Source organism: Salvelinus sp. IW2-2015, linkage group LG22 (assembly GCF_002910315.2).
Source record: "Salvelinus sp. IW2-2015 linkage group LG22, ASM291031v2, whole genome shotgun sequence".
NCBI classification, from domain to species: Eukaryota; Metazoa; Chordata; class Actinopteri; order Salmoniformes; family Salmonidae; genus Salvelinus; species Salvelinus sp. IW2-2015.
The window spans coordinates 2,852,690-2,868,855 of NC_036862.1; the positions used below are offsets into that span (position 1 = coordinate 2,852,690).

The window sequence follows — 16,166 nt, forward strand, 5'->3', positions numbered from 1 at the left end:
ACCAGTACTTAGTGGATTGGGAGGGTTACGGTCCTGAGGAGAGGAGTTGGGTTCCATCTCGGACGTGCTGGACCGTTCGTTGATTGATGATTTCCTTCGTTGCCGCCAGAGGTTTCCTCCTCGAGTGCGCCAGGAGGCGCTCGGTGAGTGGGGGGTACTGTCATGTTTTGTCATTGATTATCATGTCTTGTCCCTGTGCTTCCCTCTGCTGGTCTTATTAGGTTTTTTCTCTCTCTCTCTCCTCCTCCCTCTCTCCCTCTCCCGCTCTCTCTCTCTATCGTTCCGTTCCTGCTCCAGCTGTTTCTCATTCTCCTAACGACCTCATTTACTCTTTCAACCTGTCCCCTATTTTGCCCTCTGATTAGAGTCCCTATTTCTCCCTCTGTTTTCCGCTTCTGTCCTTGTCGGATTCTTGTTTGATGTTTGCTGTTCCTGTGTCCTTGTTCCGCCCTGTCGTGTTCTTTGCCTTCTTCAGATGCTGCGTGTGACAGGTGTCTATGTCAGCTACGGCCAGTGCCTTCCCGAAGCGACCTGCAGTCTGTGGTCGCGTCTCCAGTCGTTCTCTCTATTGACGAGAGGATTTCAGTTTCCTGTTTTGGATTTACCATTGATTATATCCAGGAGAATCATTATTTGTTTAATACTGGAATAAAGACTCTGTTACTATTACGTCGCTTTTGGGTCCTCATTCACCAGCATAACACTGGTGCCCCAAGTTACTGAGTTAATTGTTACATGAGTAATTTAATCACGTACTAATTAAATAATAATTAGTTGATTTGATAAGATAACAGTCATCGCATTAATGATAGTCACGTCACAACAACGGATAAGACAGTTTAATAGTTTATAGACGCATGTCTGAAAATGTGGGCAMAATCAGAATGTGGACAAGATCAGGAWGCATGTTTGAACCAGGTATAAACGGGGCTTGAGTGCCCTAGCCTAGTATCAGTTCTGACTTAAATCTGCATCAAAATCTGTGACAGTACTGTGACAGCAAATTTGGTGGAGACATTCAAAAAGTGGGTAAACTGCTGCTAAAGGTGCTTCCACCAAGTATTGACTCTGGGGTGTGAATAAATACCTTTTTTTGAAAGGTTGTTGTGAATAAAAATCCCAATTTAATGAATTTTTCCATCTAAATGTAAGGCAAGTAATAGAAAACAGTGCAAGGGAGAGAATACTTTCCATAAGTACTGTACACACAGTGATAGCTGCATCATATKTCCAYCATTTTTCTCAAAACATATTACTAGAAATATCAACTCTGTCCTAGACATTTTACAAAGTGAGATATATCAACACAACAACTGCATAGAAATGACAGTCATCACATTTAAAGAGTGAGCAAAGCTAGTCTTTTCTGTCTGGATCTTGAAGTCTGATGTCCTTGATGATGAATGAAGTTTAAGGTTGAGTGCTGGGGTCTATTCCATTTATGACCTGGGGAGTACTGTCAGAGTWCAGCCTGCTTAAAGGTAGACTCAGCCATATGACATCATCCTACAAACCGGGGACACTTCCTGTTTACAGACATTAACAACAACAGAGGTTCAATCTGCCAAGACTGACACTATTGGCTCTAGACTAGAGGGTTGTTTCCATTGGTCAATTATCTGTTGATTCTAAGGATAAACTTAAGGAAGGTTTTCTGTGGGGGGGGTTTATTTTAGGGAAAGGAGGATACCTAGTCAGTTGTACAACTGAATGCCTTCAACTGAAATGTGTCTTCCACATTTAACCCAACCCCTCTGTCACGACTTCCGCCGAAGTCGGTTCCTCTCCTTGTTCGGGCGGCGCTCGGCGGTCGAYGTCGCCGGTCTTCTAGCCATCGCCGATCCACTTTTAATTTTCCATTGGTTTTGTCTATGTTTCCCACACACCTGGTTTTCATTTCCCAATTACTGGTCATGTATTTAACCCTCTGTTTCCCCCATGTCTTTGTGTGTGATTGTTTATTGTTAAGGTCGGTACGTTTCCGGCTGTTTTTTTCCGGGTGCTGTGTTCACCCGTGTTGTGTGGCAACCATTATTGTTCGCACATTGGTTTTGTTACTTTGTGCTATTTTCTCAAGTAAAGTGAGTTGTTCACTCATCTCTGCTCTCCTACGCCTGACTTCATGCACCAGCTACACGCACCGCCTGACACCCTCTGAATCAGAGCTCACAACCCCTGAGTGAATAAGGTCCAATATGTGGCAGTCTTGGCAGATTTGAATTATCAGGTTAATATTTGTAAGCAGGAAGTCGTCATGCTGTGTATGATGATGTCAAATTGCTGAGTTCACTTTTAATATTATAATTGTTGCCTCCTGTATTCCACTACGGCTAGCGGAGAGGCACATGTGGCACAGCTGTGGGTTCGTCCTCTTTTCCTCCATGCCTCATACTTTCCTTCCCAGCTCTCATTCTTCCCTTCCCTCACTCACTCCGTTCAGCTCAACTGTTGGAGGGCTGTTCAGGCTTCAGCCGKATGGCCCAGGAGTTTGCAGAGACCACATTGCCACTACGATGGACGCGACAGGTGTAAGTGCCCTCGTTAAACTCGTTGGCGACGATGCGGAGGTCGCGGCCCTTCATGATGATGTAGCCGGGGATAGAGATCAGGAGCTGTTCTCCATCCTTGTACCAGCTGGAGCAAGGTCAAAGGTCATACCAGGGACGAGCACGGGGAGAGAGGAATCAATCATTCAAATGTTATGTACATACATCCAACAACCTTTGCCAGAAACATAGTCACAGTAAAATAAGAAATACTCCCATAAAAAGACCTGACAGAGCAATGGGAGAATCTGACCATTAATTATGGTATATAGTGGTCTGAGATTTGGGCATCTGCCCCTGCCTCTGGATCACTTGTATTGTGTACTGCCACTACGTGCATTGGTTCGAATCCAACCCACTGTTCTAGCACCCTCTCTCCTCATATCTACTTCTCTCTCTCTCTCTCTCTCTCTCTCTCTCTATCCTGTCCAATAAACACACAAAATATGATTTGTACATTACTGTATTTAGACTATTCTCTCACCTGACTTTGGGAGGCGATCTGGGATTCTTCGTCCCACAGCGGAAGCCCACAACCTTTCCACGAGGAACCATCTTGACCTTGACGTTGGCAGGCAGTGGAGTTGGCGTGGCAACGGCCTCAAGAGGCTCTACAGGAAGTGAGTGAAATACCAGGACAGTCATGATACTTCCCCCACAAGATAGGCCTAATATTCCTCTGTGGGTTTTTCTCAGTTCATCTTTCCTCAATTCCTTGCATCCTATTTCCTCTCCTCCTTCTCAAAACAAACCGGAGAAGAAGGTCTGAGGGGAGAGACCTTGGACGTTCTCCTCCAATATGGTTGAAAAAGAGGAGAGAAGATATGATGTGAGGAATTGTGTAAAGATGAGTCTATTTGGGGATAAAACACATGCCACAGAAGTGATATCAGTACAAGGACAAGGGAGGACACAGAACACAGAGTTGGGCAAGCGAGAGCCTGAATGTTGGCAACATAACACAAGGTTTAAGCATTTTAGTTATCCGTTTCGCAAATGTTGTCATCCAAAGCTTCTTACAAATCCAGGCAGGTCCAAAATCAAATCTATCAAAACCAGGCTAGATCCACATTTAACTATTGAGTCCTGATCCATTTGCTGGCTTAGAATAGGATCCCATGTAGATACATGGAGAATGCAACTTTACATTCAATTTGAAATCCAACTGGTGAACTGCAGTGTAGTTAAATGAATGTACAATCAAGAGTGGACAATATGCCTGTCTGACCATAGCAGAGATCACATCGTCGGGCACAGTGTTTCTTCATGAAGCTCTTCCTCCTTTCGCAGAAGCCAAGGCGAGCCCATGGATCACACACGCGCTTCTTGTCCGTGCATCCTGGAATACAACACACATAGACATTTGTGGTATAAACGTTTTCTTAGTGTTATGTCTTGTACCTGTGTAATAAAACTGTATTTACTTGTGTAGCAATAACATTGTATTAACATGTTACATAGTATTGTAGTATTGTAGTAATTGTATTGCTATCGTGTTGTAATTGCACAATGAGTTGAGCGGGAATTGGTGGAATAGAGAATATGTTAATACAAAATGTTTAGACCATATTAAAACAATGTTAGAAATTACATCATTACAATACATGTATAAAAAAAAATATAGAAAGTCTTGATTCATCATCATAAACAAACAAAAAAAACATGTTTGATCTGTGTGTTCCTTTACCATAGAGGCGCTGGATTCCCCAGATGTCGTCCTGGGCAATGTTCCTCTGGCCCGTGTAGGTGGCATTGGGGTGCATCAGGGCCTGGGGGTCACGGGAGTGCCACAGTCCAGGGCGTGCCCGATCTCATGAGCCGCCACCTGTACCAGGTCATTCAACCATACACCTGGGAAGGGAGTAGACAGAATTACGCAGGTACACAATTTATATCAAAGGACAAGGGGATTGGGATCCCTGGATAGAATACGTAGAGTCATTATAGACGTGATCATTGTTGAGAAACATAAAGATTCTAGAATGGTGTGTTGGTATATACAGGTAACTGCCCAAAAAAAGGAAACACGAGTAAATGAGAGATACAAAGTATATTGAAAGCAGGTGCTTTCACACAGGTGTGGTTTCAGAGTTAATAAGCTATTCATATCCCATCATGCTTAGGTCATGTATAAAAATGCCCTGTTGCCCATATATATGAGTACCATGGGTAGAACAGGAGATCTCAGAGAATTTGAAGAGGGGTCTCAAAGAAGCATAGGGGGTTTAGAGTGGTGTGTGTGTGTGTGTGTGTGTGTTTGTGTGTGTGTGTGTGTGTGTGTGTGTGTGTGTGTGTGTGTGTGTGTGTGTGTGTGGTATTTCTCGTGGAAGAATGTTGTCGAAACTCTCCAATAGAGTTCCAGACACTTGTAGAACTTATGCCAGAGGCATCATGCCCATAGTGTGTGGTATTTCTCGTGGAAGAATGTTGTCGAAACTCTCCAATAGAGTTCCAGACACTTGTAGAACTTATGCCAGAGGCATCATGCCCATAGGCGGCACAGGTGCACGTGCCACCTCAGATTTGTCCTGTTAAAAAATATACATATACACTATATGTGTATAAAATCGAGCACACCGCCATGCAATCTCCATAGACAAACATTGGCAGTACAATGGTCTTACTGAAGAGCTCAGTCACTTTCAACGTGGCACCGTCATAGAATGCCATCTTTCCAACAAGTCAGTTCGTAAAATTTCTGCCCTGCTAAAGCTTCCCCGGTCAACTGTAAGTGCTGTAAAATGTGAAATGGAAACATCTTGGAGCAACAACGGCTCAGCGGCAAAGTGGTAGGCCATACTTGATCACAGAACGGAACCGCCAAGTGCTGAAGCACGTAGTGTGTAAAAATTATCTGACCTCGGTTGCAACACTGACTAACGCGTTCCAAACTGCCTCTGGAAGCAACGTCAGCACAATAACTGTTTGGCTGGAGCTTCATKAATTGGGTTTCCATGGCCGAGCAGCTGCACACAAGCCTAAGATCATCATGCACAATGCCAAGTCTCGGCTGGAGAGGTGTAAAGCTCCCCGCCATTGGACTCAGTGGAAACGCGTTCTCTGGAGTGATGAATCTAGCTTCACCACCTGGCAGTCCGATGGACGAATCTGGGTTTGGCGGATGCACAGTGCCAACTGTAAAGTTTGGTGGAGGAGGAATAATGACATTTTAGAGGATTYTGTGCTTCCAGCTTTGTGGCAACAGTTTGGGGAAGGCCTTTTCCTGTTTCAGCATGACAATGCTTCTGTATACAAAGTGAGGTCCATACAGAAATGGTTTGTCGAGATCGTTGTGGTAGAACTTGACTGGCCTGCACAGAGGCCTGACCTCAACCTCATCGAAACACATTGGGGATAAATTGGAATGCCGACTGCGAGCCAGGCCTAATCACACAACATCAGTGCCGGACCTCATGTTCTTGTGGCTGAATGGAAGCAAGTCCCCGCAGAAATGTTCCAACATCTCATGGAAAGCCTTCCCAGAAGAGTGGAGGCTGTTATAGCAGCAAAGGGGGGACCAACTCCATATTAATACCCATGATTTTGGAATGAAATGTTCGACGAGCAGGCGTCCACATACCTTTTGTCATGAGGAGCATATAGTGTCCTCAGAAAGTATTCACATCCCTTGACATTTTCCACATTTGGTTGTGTTACAGCCTGCATTTATGGATACATCCAAAGTTGTCGCAAAATGGCTTAAGGCCAACAAAGTCAAGGTATTGGAGTGGCCATCACAAAGCCCTGACCTCAACCCTATAGAACATTTGTGGGCAGAACTGAAAAAGCGTGTGGGAGCAAGGAGGACTACAAACCTGACTCAGTTACACCAGCTCTGTCAGGGGGAAGGGGCCAAAATTCACCCAACTTATTGTGGGAAGCTTGTGGAAGGCTATCCGAAACGTTTGACCCAAGTTAAACAATTTAAAGGCAATGCTACCAAATACTAATTGAGTGTATGTAAACTTCTGACCCACTGGGAATGTGATGAAAGAAATAAAAGCTGAAATAAATCATTCTCTCTACTATTATTCTGACATTTCACATTCTTAAAACAAAGTGGTGATCCTAACTGACCTAAGAGAGGGAATTTTTACTAGGATTAAATGTCAGGAATTGTGAAAAACTGAGTTTAAATGTATTTGGCTAAGGTGTATGTAAACGTCCGACTTCAACTGTATATATAYCATTTTCTGTAAGGTCCTGCAGCTGAGCAGAGAATTTCAACCACAAAGATCAGAGAGGTTTTCCAATGGTTCTCAAAGAAGGGCACCTATTGGTAGATGGGTAAAAAAAACATTGAATATCCCTTTGAGCATGATACAGTTATTAATTATACTTTGGATGGTGTATCAATACACCCAGTCACTACAAAGATACAGGCACCCTTCCTAACCCAATTGTGGGAGAGGAAGGAAACCGCTCAGAGATTTCACCATGAGGCCAATGTGACTTTAAATGTGACTTTTTACTGGGTTTAATGGCTGTGATAGGAGATAACTGAGGATGGATTAACAATATTGTAGTTACTCCACAATACTAACATAAATGACAGAGTGAAAAGAATGAAGCCTGTTCAGAATACAAATATTCCAAAACATGCATCCTGTTTGTAATAAGGTACTAAAGTAATACTGCAAAAAATGTGGCAAAGAAATTAACTTTTTGTCCTGAATACAAAGCGTTATGTTCGGGGCAAATCCAACACAACACATCACTGAGTACCACTCTTCATATTTAAGCATGGTGGTGGCTGAAACATGTTATGGGTATGCTTGTCATCGGCAAGGACTAGGGAGTGTTTTAGGATAAAAATAAACGTAATAGAGCCAAGCACAGGCAAAAACCTAGAGGAAAACCTGGTTCAATCTGCTTTCCAATAGACACTGGGAGGTGAATTCACCTTTCAGCAAGACATTTACCGAAAACACAAGGCCAAATAAACACTGAAGTTGCTTACCAAGACGACGTTGAATGTTCCTGAGTGGCGTAGTTACAGTTTTTAATTAAACCGGCTTGAAAATCTATGGCAAGACTTGAAAATGTCTGTCTAGCAATGATCAACAACCAACTTGAAAGCGCTTAAATAATTATTTAAAGAATAATRGGCAAATATTGTACAATCCAGTTGTGCAAGGCTTTTAGAGACTTACCCAAAAAGACTCACAACTGTAATCGCTGCCAAAGGTGATTTTAACATTTATTGACCCAGGGCGTTGTATATATATCTAATCAAGATATTTTATTTTCCATTAATGTGGCTAATAGTAGTACTAGCCTATCTACACTGGCTTCCTGTTAAGGCTAGGGCTGATTTCAAGGTTTTACTGATAACCTACAAAGCATTGCACGGGCTTGCTCCTAGCTATCTTTCCGATTTGGTCCTGCCGTACGTACGCTGCAGTCACAAGACGCAGGCCTCCTTATTGTCCCTAGAATGTCTAAGCAAACAGCTGGAGGCAGGGCTTTCTCCTATAGAGCTCCATTTTTATGGAATGGTCTGCCTATCCATGTGAGAGACGCAGACTCGGTCTCAACCTTTAAGTCTTTACTGAAGACTCATCTCTTTAGTAGGTCCTATGATTGAGTGTAGTCTGGGCCAGGGGTGCAAGGTGAACGGCAAGGCACTGGAGCGACGAACCGCCCTTGCTGTCTCTGCCTGGCCAGCTCCCCTCTCTCCACTGGGATTCTCTGCCGCTGACCCTGTTTTTCAGGGGCTGAGTCACTGGCATACTGGTGCTCTTCCATGCCGTCCCTAGGAGGGGTGCGTCACTTGGGTGGGTTGAGTCACTGACGTGATCTTCCTGTCCGGTTTTTCACCCCTTCGAGCTTGTGTGGTGGAGGAGATCTTCGTGGGGCTATAAGCCTTATCTCATGGTAGTAAGTTGGTGGTCTGTTGATATCCCTCTAGTGGTGTGGGAGCTGTGCTTTGGCAAAGTGGGTGGTGTTATATCCTGCCTGGTTGGCCCTGTCAGGGGGTATCGTCGGACCTGGCCACAGTGTCGTCGTCCCCCCCTCCCCGTCTCAGCCTCCAGTATCTATGCTGCAATAGTCTATGTGCCAGAGGATAGAATCAGTCTGTTATTTCTGGTGTAATTATCCTGTCTTATCTGGTGTCCTGTGTGAATGTAAGTATGCTCCCTTTAATTCTCTCTCTCTCCCTCCCCTCCCGGAGGACATGAGCCCTAGGACCATGCCTCAGGACTACCTGGCCTGATGACTCCTGGATGGCCCCAGTCCACCTGGTTGTGCTGCTGCACCAGTTTCAACTGTTCTACTTGCGGCTATGGAATCCTGACCTGTTTACCAGACGTGCTACCTTGTCCCGGACCTGCTGTTTTCAACTCTCTCTCTCTACCGCACCTGCTGTCTCAACCTCTGAATGCTTGGCTATGAAAAGCCAACTGACCTTTACTCCTGAGGTACTAACCTGTTGCACCCTTTACAACCACTGTGATTATTATTTGACCCTGCTGGTCATCTATGAACATTTGAACATCTTGAAGAACAATCTGGCCTTAATGGCCATGTAGTCTTATAATCTCCATCCGGCACAGCCAGAAGAGGACTGGCCTACCCCTGAGAGCCTGGTTCCTCTCTAGGTTTCTTCATAGGTTCCTGCCTTTCTAGGGAGTTCTTCCTAGCCACTGTACTTCTATATCTGCATTGCTTGCTGTTTGGGGTTTTAGGCTGGGTTTCTGTATAGCACTTTGTGACATCTGCTGATGTAAAAGGGGCTTTATAAATACATTTGATTGATTGACTAATAAAATATATATTTGTGAGAAAAAAAATCCACTTTGTTGAGAAAGAATGACAATTAAATCCATTTTAATCCCACTTTGTAACACAATAAAACGTTGAAAAAGTCAAGGTGTGTGAATACTTTATGAAGGCAATGTATATACTGTATATATTATTTTTTGTTGTTGTTGTTTGTTTCTCTGTAATACTACTAGCCACCTAGCACTTTTATGAAGTTGCCTTCAGCTAGCCCAGATAAATTCCCAAACTCATAACTAGCTACCAAGAAACCATTTCAGGCTATCAATCAAGTTRAAGTAGCTAGCTTCTCTAACTACCTTAGCTGGCATGCCTGCTGGCAAGGTTGGAGGACTTTAGAAAAGCAAACAACTACTAAATGTACTAAGTAAGACTCACATGCCTTTCAATCTTTTACCCAGATTTTTGCAGAAAAGCATATTTAGTTTCTTTAAAAAAAATAGCCACCAGTCAAGAGGATACAGACAGCTCAAGAGGTATGCAGAAAAATAAACACTTTTTTTACATAGAATTAATCATAATGATTATGGCTCTCGATTGCAGGAAAAAGCTGTTTTAGGTGTTTGAAAAATTCTAAATTGTCCAAGCCCCCCCTATTGGCCTAGCCCCCCTACGTACCACCCTCAGACATCCTCACATACTTTGTGCCCCCTCAGATTTTTGGGGTGCATGATGCCCCTGATCTATGCTAAGGTGCATTGAAGCTGCCAAGGTGCATTGGAGCTGCTCAACGCCCTATTGAGACACTTTATGTTGGTGTTTCCTTTATTTTGGCAGTTACCTGTATATGCAGGTGTTATTGTGTGATACAATACATTTGTGTGATGTATCTATGTGCTGTATATTTTTTGTTTTTGCTTGTTTGTTGTTTGTTTTTGTTATATGCTGTGCTGACAAAATGGAATTACTGAATGTCACATGACTTATTGAACGTTGTGAAAACCAATAAATAAAATTTTCCGCCCACAAAAAGGACAAGGGGGATAACGGAAGTATGTTCGATTTACAGTAGCTTGTCTGGCGGGCAGTCAGCACAAAGTGCAACCTCTTCGCGCCCATCTAACACACACAATATCAAGTGCAACTCTGGTTGTAAACTGGTTTTCTGGTTGAGAATACGTCAACCAGATTATAACCAACTGGTCTCTGTTACAACCAGGTAAACAGTTTTTTTTTTCAAGACAACATCAAGATTACATCTGATAAAAGCATCTAAAAAGATGTCATCGACGTCAATCGATTCCTTTGAAATCCATGGGTGGGGGAAAGTGAACGAGTACACTTTTTGGGGGAGGATAGAGAATCGGAGCACAGACAGACAGGGAGGAGTGTCTTTGCACCTTGTTTCCAGCTGAAGCGGGACTTCCCCAGGATCCAGAACTCGTGGTTGTCAAAGTGGATCTCCCCGCGCGGGGGCAGGAAGGCATGGGCCAACTCCCCGTTTAGCCCATCAAAACAGGGGTGCAATGGAGACCACCAGCAGTCTGTGTGGTTCCACGTGTAGAAGCCTGGAAGCATGAGCACACACACGCACACACCTTTAACTTATTAATGTCTAATCCATAGTGATACTGTTCGGTTCTGTTTAATTATGTGGTCTTACCGATGATAATGTCAGCACTCTTGTTGGGGTTTGTGATTTCAGCGAAGTAGAGAGGGGACACGTCGCTCCACTTGGAGAACGCAATGCTGATGGCCTTGCGGGTGCTGTCTTTGTTCAGCGTGTTGGGAAACTTCACGATCCTGACAGACGTGAACGGACACGCAGACAGACAGAGACAGACAGACAGACATGAACGGACAGACAGATGTGAACAGAAAGACAGACACAAGTATAGATTGGAAAGTGACAGACAATGCGACGAACTTGGATTCCCAAAAACATATTGCTGTTCCCTTTCAGTCGGTCATTCAGTATAACATACTATGGGGAGTCAACGATCAACCATATTCACCTGAAAAACGCCCAACAGGCCAACGGATGCCGAGTCTGTCACGCCTGCTCCCACTCTTCCCCCCCTGGTACTTGAGGGCGCCAGGCTGCCCTGCATCACGCACTCCTGCCATCATCAATTACGCACACCTGCCTTCCCTCGTCACGCGCATCAGCGATATTGGACTCACCTGGACTCACTCATCACCTGTTTATTACCTCCCCTATATTTGTCTGTTCTCCTGCTCTAATCCCTGCTGATGCATGAATTGTTTTTGTCTTTGTTACCCTTGTGCTGACGCTGTTCCTGTCTCGTTCCATGTCCGTTCCTTAGTAAATGCTTGACTCCCTGTACCTGCTTCGTCTCTCCAGCGTCAATTCATGTGACAGAATGCATCAGCCAACATACGAAGCATCGGGGAGTACTGGTGTTCCGGTTGGTGGTGACGTCAGCTCTGGGTCACCGTCGATGGAACCGGGGGTGCCTAGCCAGCTCGTCGGGCTTCCACGATCTAGCTGGCTCGAGAGGTTTCCTTGCCCCGGTTGGCTCGGGAAGGCGCCCATCCCACGTTGGGCTTCAGCCGGATCGTCAGGTCTTGTTCGCCGAGCCGGCCCAGGAGTTYTTTTGTTTTGTTTGTTTTGTTGGTGACGTCGGGGTGGACTCTGCCGCCGATGCAACCGGGGGTGCCTAAGCCAGCCCATCGGGCTTCCACGCCCTGGCTGGCTCGAGAGGTTTCCTTGCCTCGGTTGGCTCGGCAGGTTTCCATTCCATGTCACGCTCCACTGGATCATCGGTCTCCCTCGTTGCAGTGGGATCGACAAGCGTCCTTGCCTCAGCCGGATCGTCAGACTCCCATGCCTCAGCCGGCTCCCATACTCCTGCCGGTTCGTCGGGCTTCCACGCCCCAACCGGCATGCCCAGCGCCCATGTCTCGGGCCGTTACGCCCAGGTTAGACGCCAGGTGGCGCCCCTAGAGGGGGGGTACTGTCACGCCTGCTCCCACTCTTCCCCCCTGGCGCTTGAGGGCGCCAGGCTGCCCTGCATCACGCACTCCTGCCATCATCAATTACGCACACCTGCCTTCCCTCGTCACGCGCATTAGCGATATTGGACTCACCTGGACTCACTCATCACCTGTTTATTACCTCCCCTATATTTGTCTGTTCCCCTGCTCTAATCCCTGCTGATGCATTAATTGTTTTTGTCTTTGTTACCCTTGTGCTGACGCTGTTCCTGTCTCGTTCCATGTCCGTTCCTTAGTAAATGCTTGACTCCCCGTACCTGCTTCGTCTCTCCAGTGTCAATTCATGTGACAGAGTCTGCCCTTGAAAGTCTTGCCTTCCTGGCTATAATACTGGGGCTCACATCCATTTCCTCAATTCTTCTCTCTTCAGCTCGCCTTTTCAAGCACACAAAGACTACGAGATTTGGCTCTGACTTAGGTGTCTGTTAGTGGGGAGTACTCGTCCCCCTAGATGTTGAGAGTTTGGGGTATTGGTATCGGTTTTTGTGTTTGCTAAAAGCGAACTATTTTCTGCTCTACTTGTGTAGCTAATGCTTCCTTGCTTCGGTAGGATTTGTGTTTGCTAATACCCCACTACTTTCTGCTCTGCTTGTTTAGCCAGTGCTTCCTTGCTTGAGTAAGATGGTCAGTGGTAAGAGTAAGTTTAAAAAGGCTAACTAATCGGATGACATCAGTCTGGGGCAACCTAAAGCCACGGCTTTGGATTTGGCGGGGAGAGTGAACTATTGGTGGTTAATGCGCCTTTGATGGAGCTGTGTCGTAAGGCGGCAGATCACCTGGGGGTGGATTGGCCATCTTATCCCCCTCAGTGGACATCCTCCAGGTTTGGGGGAAGGTATTTACCTCCTGTCCCTGCAGCAGTGAAGCGTCTGCTTAGCCCTGTTCAAACATTTTGCAGATGAGCTAAAGACGACCTGGGATTCCCCTCATTCAGCCAGGCTGGTGCTGCCAGGTTATGGTGAGTTCATGAATGTAGAGGGTATGAAGGAGGCCGGGCTCGTTTGCACACCGCCGATGGATGGAAAGCTGCCAAGTTACTTAGCTTTCGAATAATAAACAGTGCCGGTTCTCGGCGGATCAGCTGGACAAAGTGTAAAAGGCTCATGGTGTTGTTCTTGACAGGGACAGGAGGATGTATTTGGATGAGCCAGTTTCGCCAACAAGGTTGTTTGGCTCAACTATGGTCCTTACAGGCCTGTTTTGAAGAGAAACAAAAACAGGACGCAGCTCTACTGGTTCTTTATCCCACGGAAATCTTTTCTGGACTGCGTTTTTGTCCCAACAAAGGAGGGTCGCATTCCGGCTCTGTCTGGCACGGTTCCTTTATGATAACTGTGGTGCCTCTGGGACTTTTGTTGATACGTCTTTTTCAGCGCTGTTGATGCGTCTGTTTCTTGGTGATCACGGCAGAGGAATCTTTACTGGGTTGGGGAGCGCTGTGTGTGTGCTACTCTGAAAGAGGGATTTGGTCAACAGCGTAAAGGGAGCTGCATATTGAATGGTAGTGTATGCTACGGACTGTTTTGCTGGCGCTGAGGTGTTTCCTTCCGATGTTGGAGGGTCATGTGTTGGTAAGGTCCGACAGCATACACTACCATTCAAAAGTTTGGGGTCACTTAGAAATGTCCTTGTTTTTGAAGGAAAGGCAAATGTTTTTGTCTCTTAAAATAACATCAAATTCATCCGAAATAGTGTAGACATTGTTAATGTTGTAAATGACTATTGTAGTTAGAAACGGCTGATTTTTAATGGAATATCTACATAGGCGTACAGAGGCCCATTATCAGCAACCATCAATCCTGTGTTCCAATGGCACGTTGTGTTAGCTAATCCAAGTTTATAATTTTAAAAGGCTAATTGATCATTAGGAAATCATTTTGCAGTTATGTTAGCACAGCTGATAACTGTTGTTCTGATTAAAAAAGCAATAAAACAGCGTGTTGTCATCTGTTCTTCTCAATGAGGGATCTGTGCACTCCGCGGGGACCCGTGGTGGGTTCTGTGTCATTGGGTCTATTGGCCCAGGCGCACAGGAGAGTTTGGCACCCATGACCACAGATATGGGATCTGTGGGTTTGGCCCCTGAAAGGTTGAATTTGACGGCTAGGAGTTTACCCTCGAACGTGATTACGACTATACAGTCGGCGCGTGCGTCCTTTACAAGAGGGTTGTTCGTCAGTCTCTCATTCACAATTTGGTGTCAGGTTAAAGGAGTTTCTCCTTTTCAGAGGTCTTTGGTGTACATTTTGATGTCCTTGCAGGAGCTTTTTGAGCAGGGCCTTTCTTTTTGCACATTAAAGGTTAATATCAGTATACCCTTCCCGTATGGAGTCCGTGCCAGGCGACTCCAAATTGATGTTACGTACTAATGCGACAGCTATTCTGCTTGGGGTCCACAYAAAACATGAAACATGACATAATAATAATAACCTCACCATCTTAAATAAGCATGCCCTGTTCAAAAAATGTAGAACCAGGAACAGATATAGCCCTTGTTTCTCTCCAGACCTGACTGCCCTCGACCAGCACAAAAACATCCTGTGGCGTTCTGCATGAGCATCAAATAGCCCCTGTGATATGCAACTTTTCAGGGAAGTTAGGAACAAATATACACAGGCAGTTAGGAAAGCTAAGGCTAGCTTTTTCAAACAGAAATTTGCATCCTGTAGCACAAACTCAAAAAAGTTCTGGGACACTGTAAAGTCCATGGAGAATAAGAGCACCTCCTCCCAGCTGCCCACTGCACTGAGGCTAGGAAACACTGTCACCACCGATAAATCCACTATAATTGAGAATTTCAATAAGCATTTTTCTACGGCTGGCCATGCTTTCCACCTGGCTACCCCTACCCCGATCTACAGCCCTCCACCCCCCACAGCAACTAGCCCAAGCCTCCCCCACTTCTCCTTCACCCAAATACAGATAGCTGATGTTCTGAAAGAGCTTTTAGTTTAAAATGTTTATAAACTATTAGGATATTTCTTCAAATGATATGCGCAGCAATGCGCTATACGCAGGAATGTTCCATTAGTGGGAAAACACCATTATCAAAAGGGCCCGCAAATACAAATTTGCATATAATGCTTTTATTGTAAAGGTGCATTTTTATGGTGAAAATGATCTTCCCCAAACTTGAAGCACACTGCTTATGTAAGCCAGTTAAGCTCTACACCCTTTGTAAAGCGGATTAATGAGCTTTGTTTTAAGAAGTTATTTGGACACTTTAGTTGTGATACAAACCTTATGCTGGGCATTATTCACAAGTGATAATATATCATTCACAAGTGATAGGCTAATATTGTCACCCATCAGACTATTCTTGATTTAATCTTGTCTTTACATATACTAAATAATATATGTGTGATATTCGTTTTTGATTTAGAATGGACCATTATCATGCACCTGTCTCGAAACAGGGGCAGCGGGAAAAAAATACATGTTATCTATACACTTAAATAGCGAATGGAGGATGCTTTTCTTGTGGTTCATTTTCATGCAAGCCAGGTAGGCTATTACTCCTGTTGTAAAGATAAGCAATGTGCTTAATATTTGCTTAATATTAGAAAAGTTGAGAAATAAATATAGTAGGCCTAGCATATAGAAAGCTAATGGGATCCTCCTCTTTTTAATAGAGGCCATTACTCTGTTTTCTCGGGCAATTGCATAGCCTATAGAAATGCTGCACAACATGAGCTCATGGGCTCTCATGAAGTGTTTGATTCGATTTTTTATTACATTTGCAATGATGTCAGTGTGATTAGAGGGACAACAAAGTGCTGAGGGACAACAAAGGGACAACAAAGTGCAGTTAGCAAGTTTGGTGGGCTACTAATGACCAACAGCATTATCAGAGCTTGGAGAAGCCTAATTACCGAAATG

At 44.8% G+C, this 16,166-nt stretch overlaps 1 protein-coding gene across 1 annotated transcript in view; it reads right to left on the reverse strand.

Annotated features, from left to right (window-relative positions):
• Positions 1-824: 824 nt before the first annotated feature.
• The window catches only part of mmp23bb (matrix metallopeptidase 23bb), a 31,444-nt gene continuing 16,102 nt past the window's right edge, over positions 825-16,166 (reverse strand). Inside the window, 7 exon segments of the mRNA XM_070433943.1 lie at positions 825-2,634; positions 3,031-3,157; positions 3,775-3,885; positions 4,234-4,344; positions 4,347-4,397; positions 10,670-10,837; positions 10,933-11,072. Coding sequence (XP_070290044.1) covers positions 2,442-2,634; positions 3,031-3,157; positions 3,775-3,885; positions 4,234-4,344; positions 4,347-4,397; positions 10,670-10,837; positions 10,933-11,072 — 901 coding nt within the window. The 3' untranslated portion in view covers positions 825-2,441.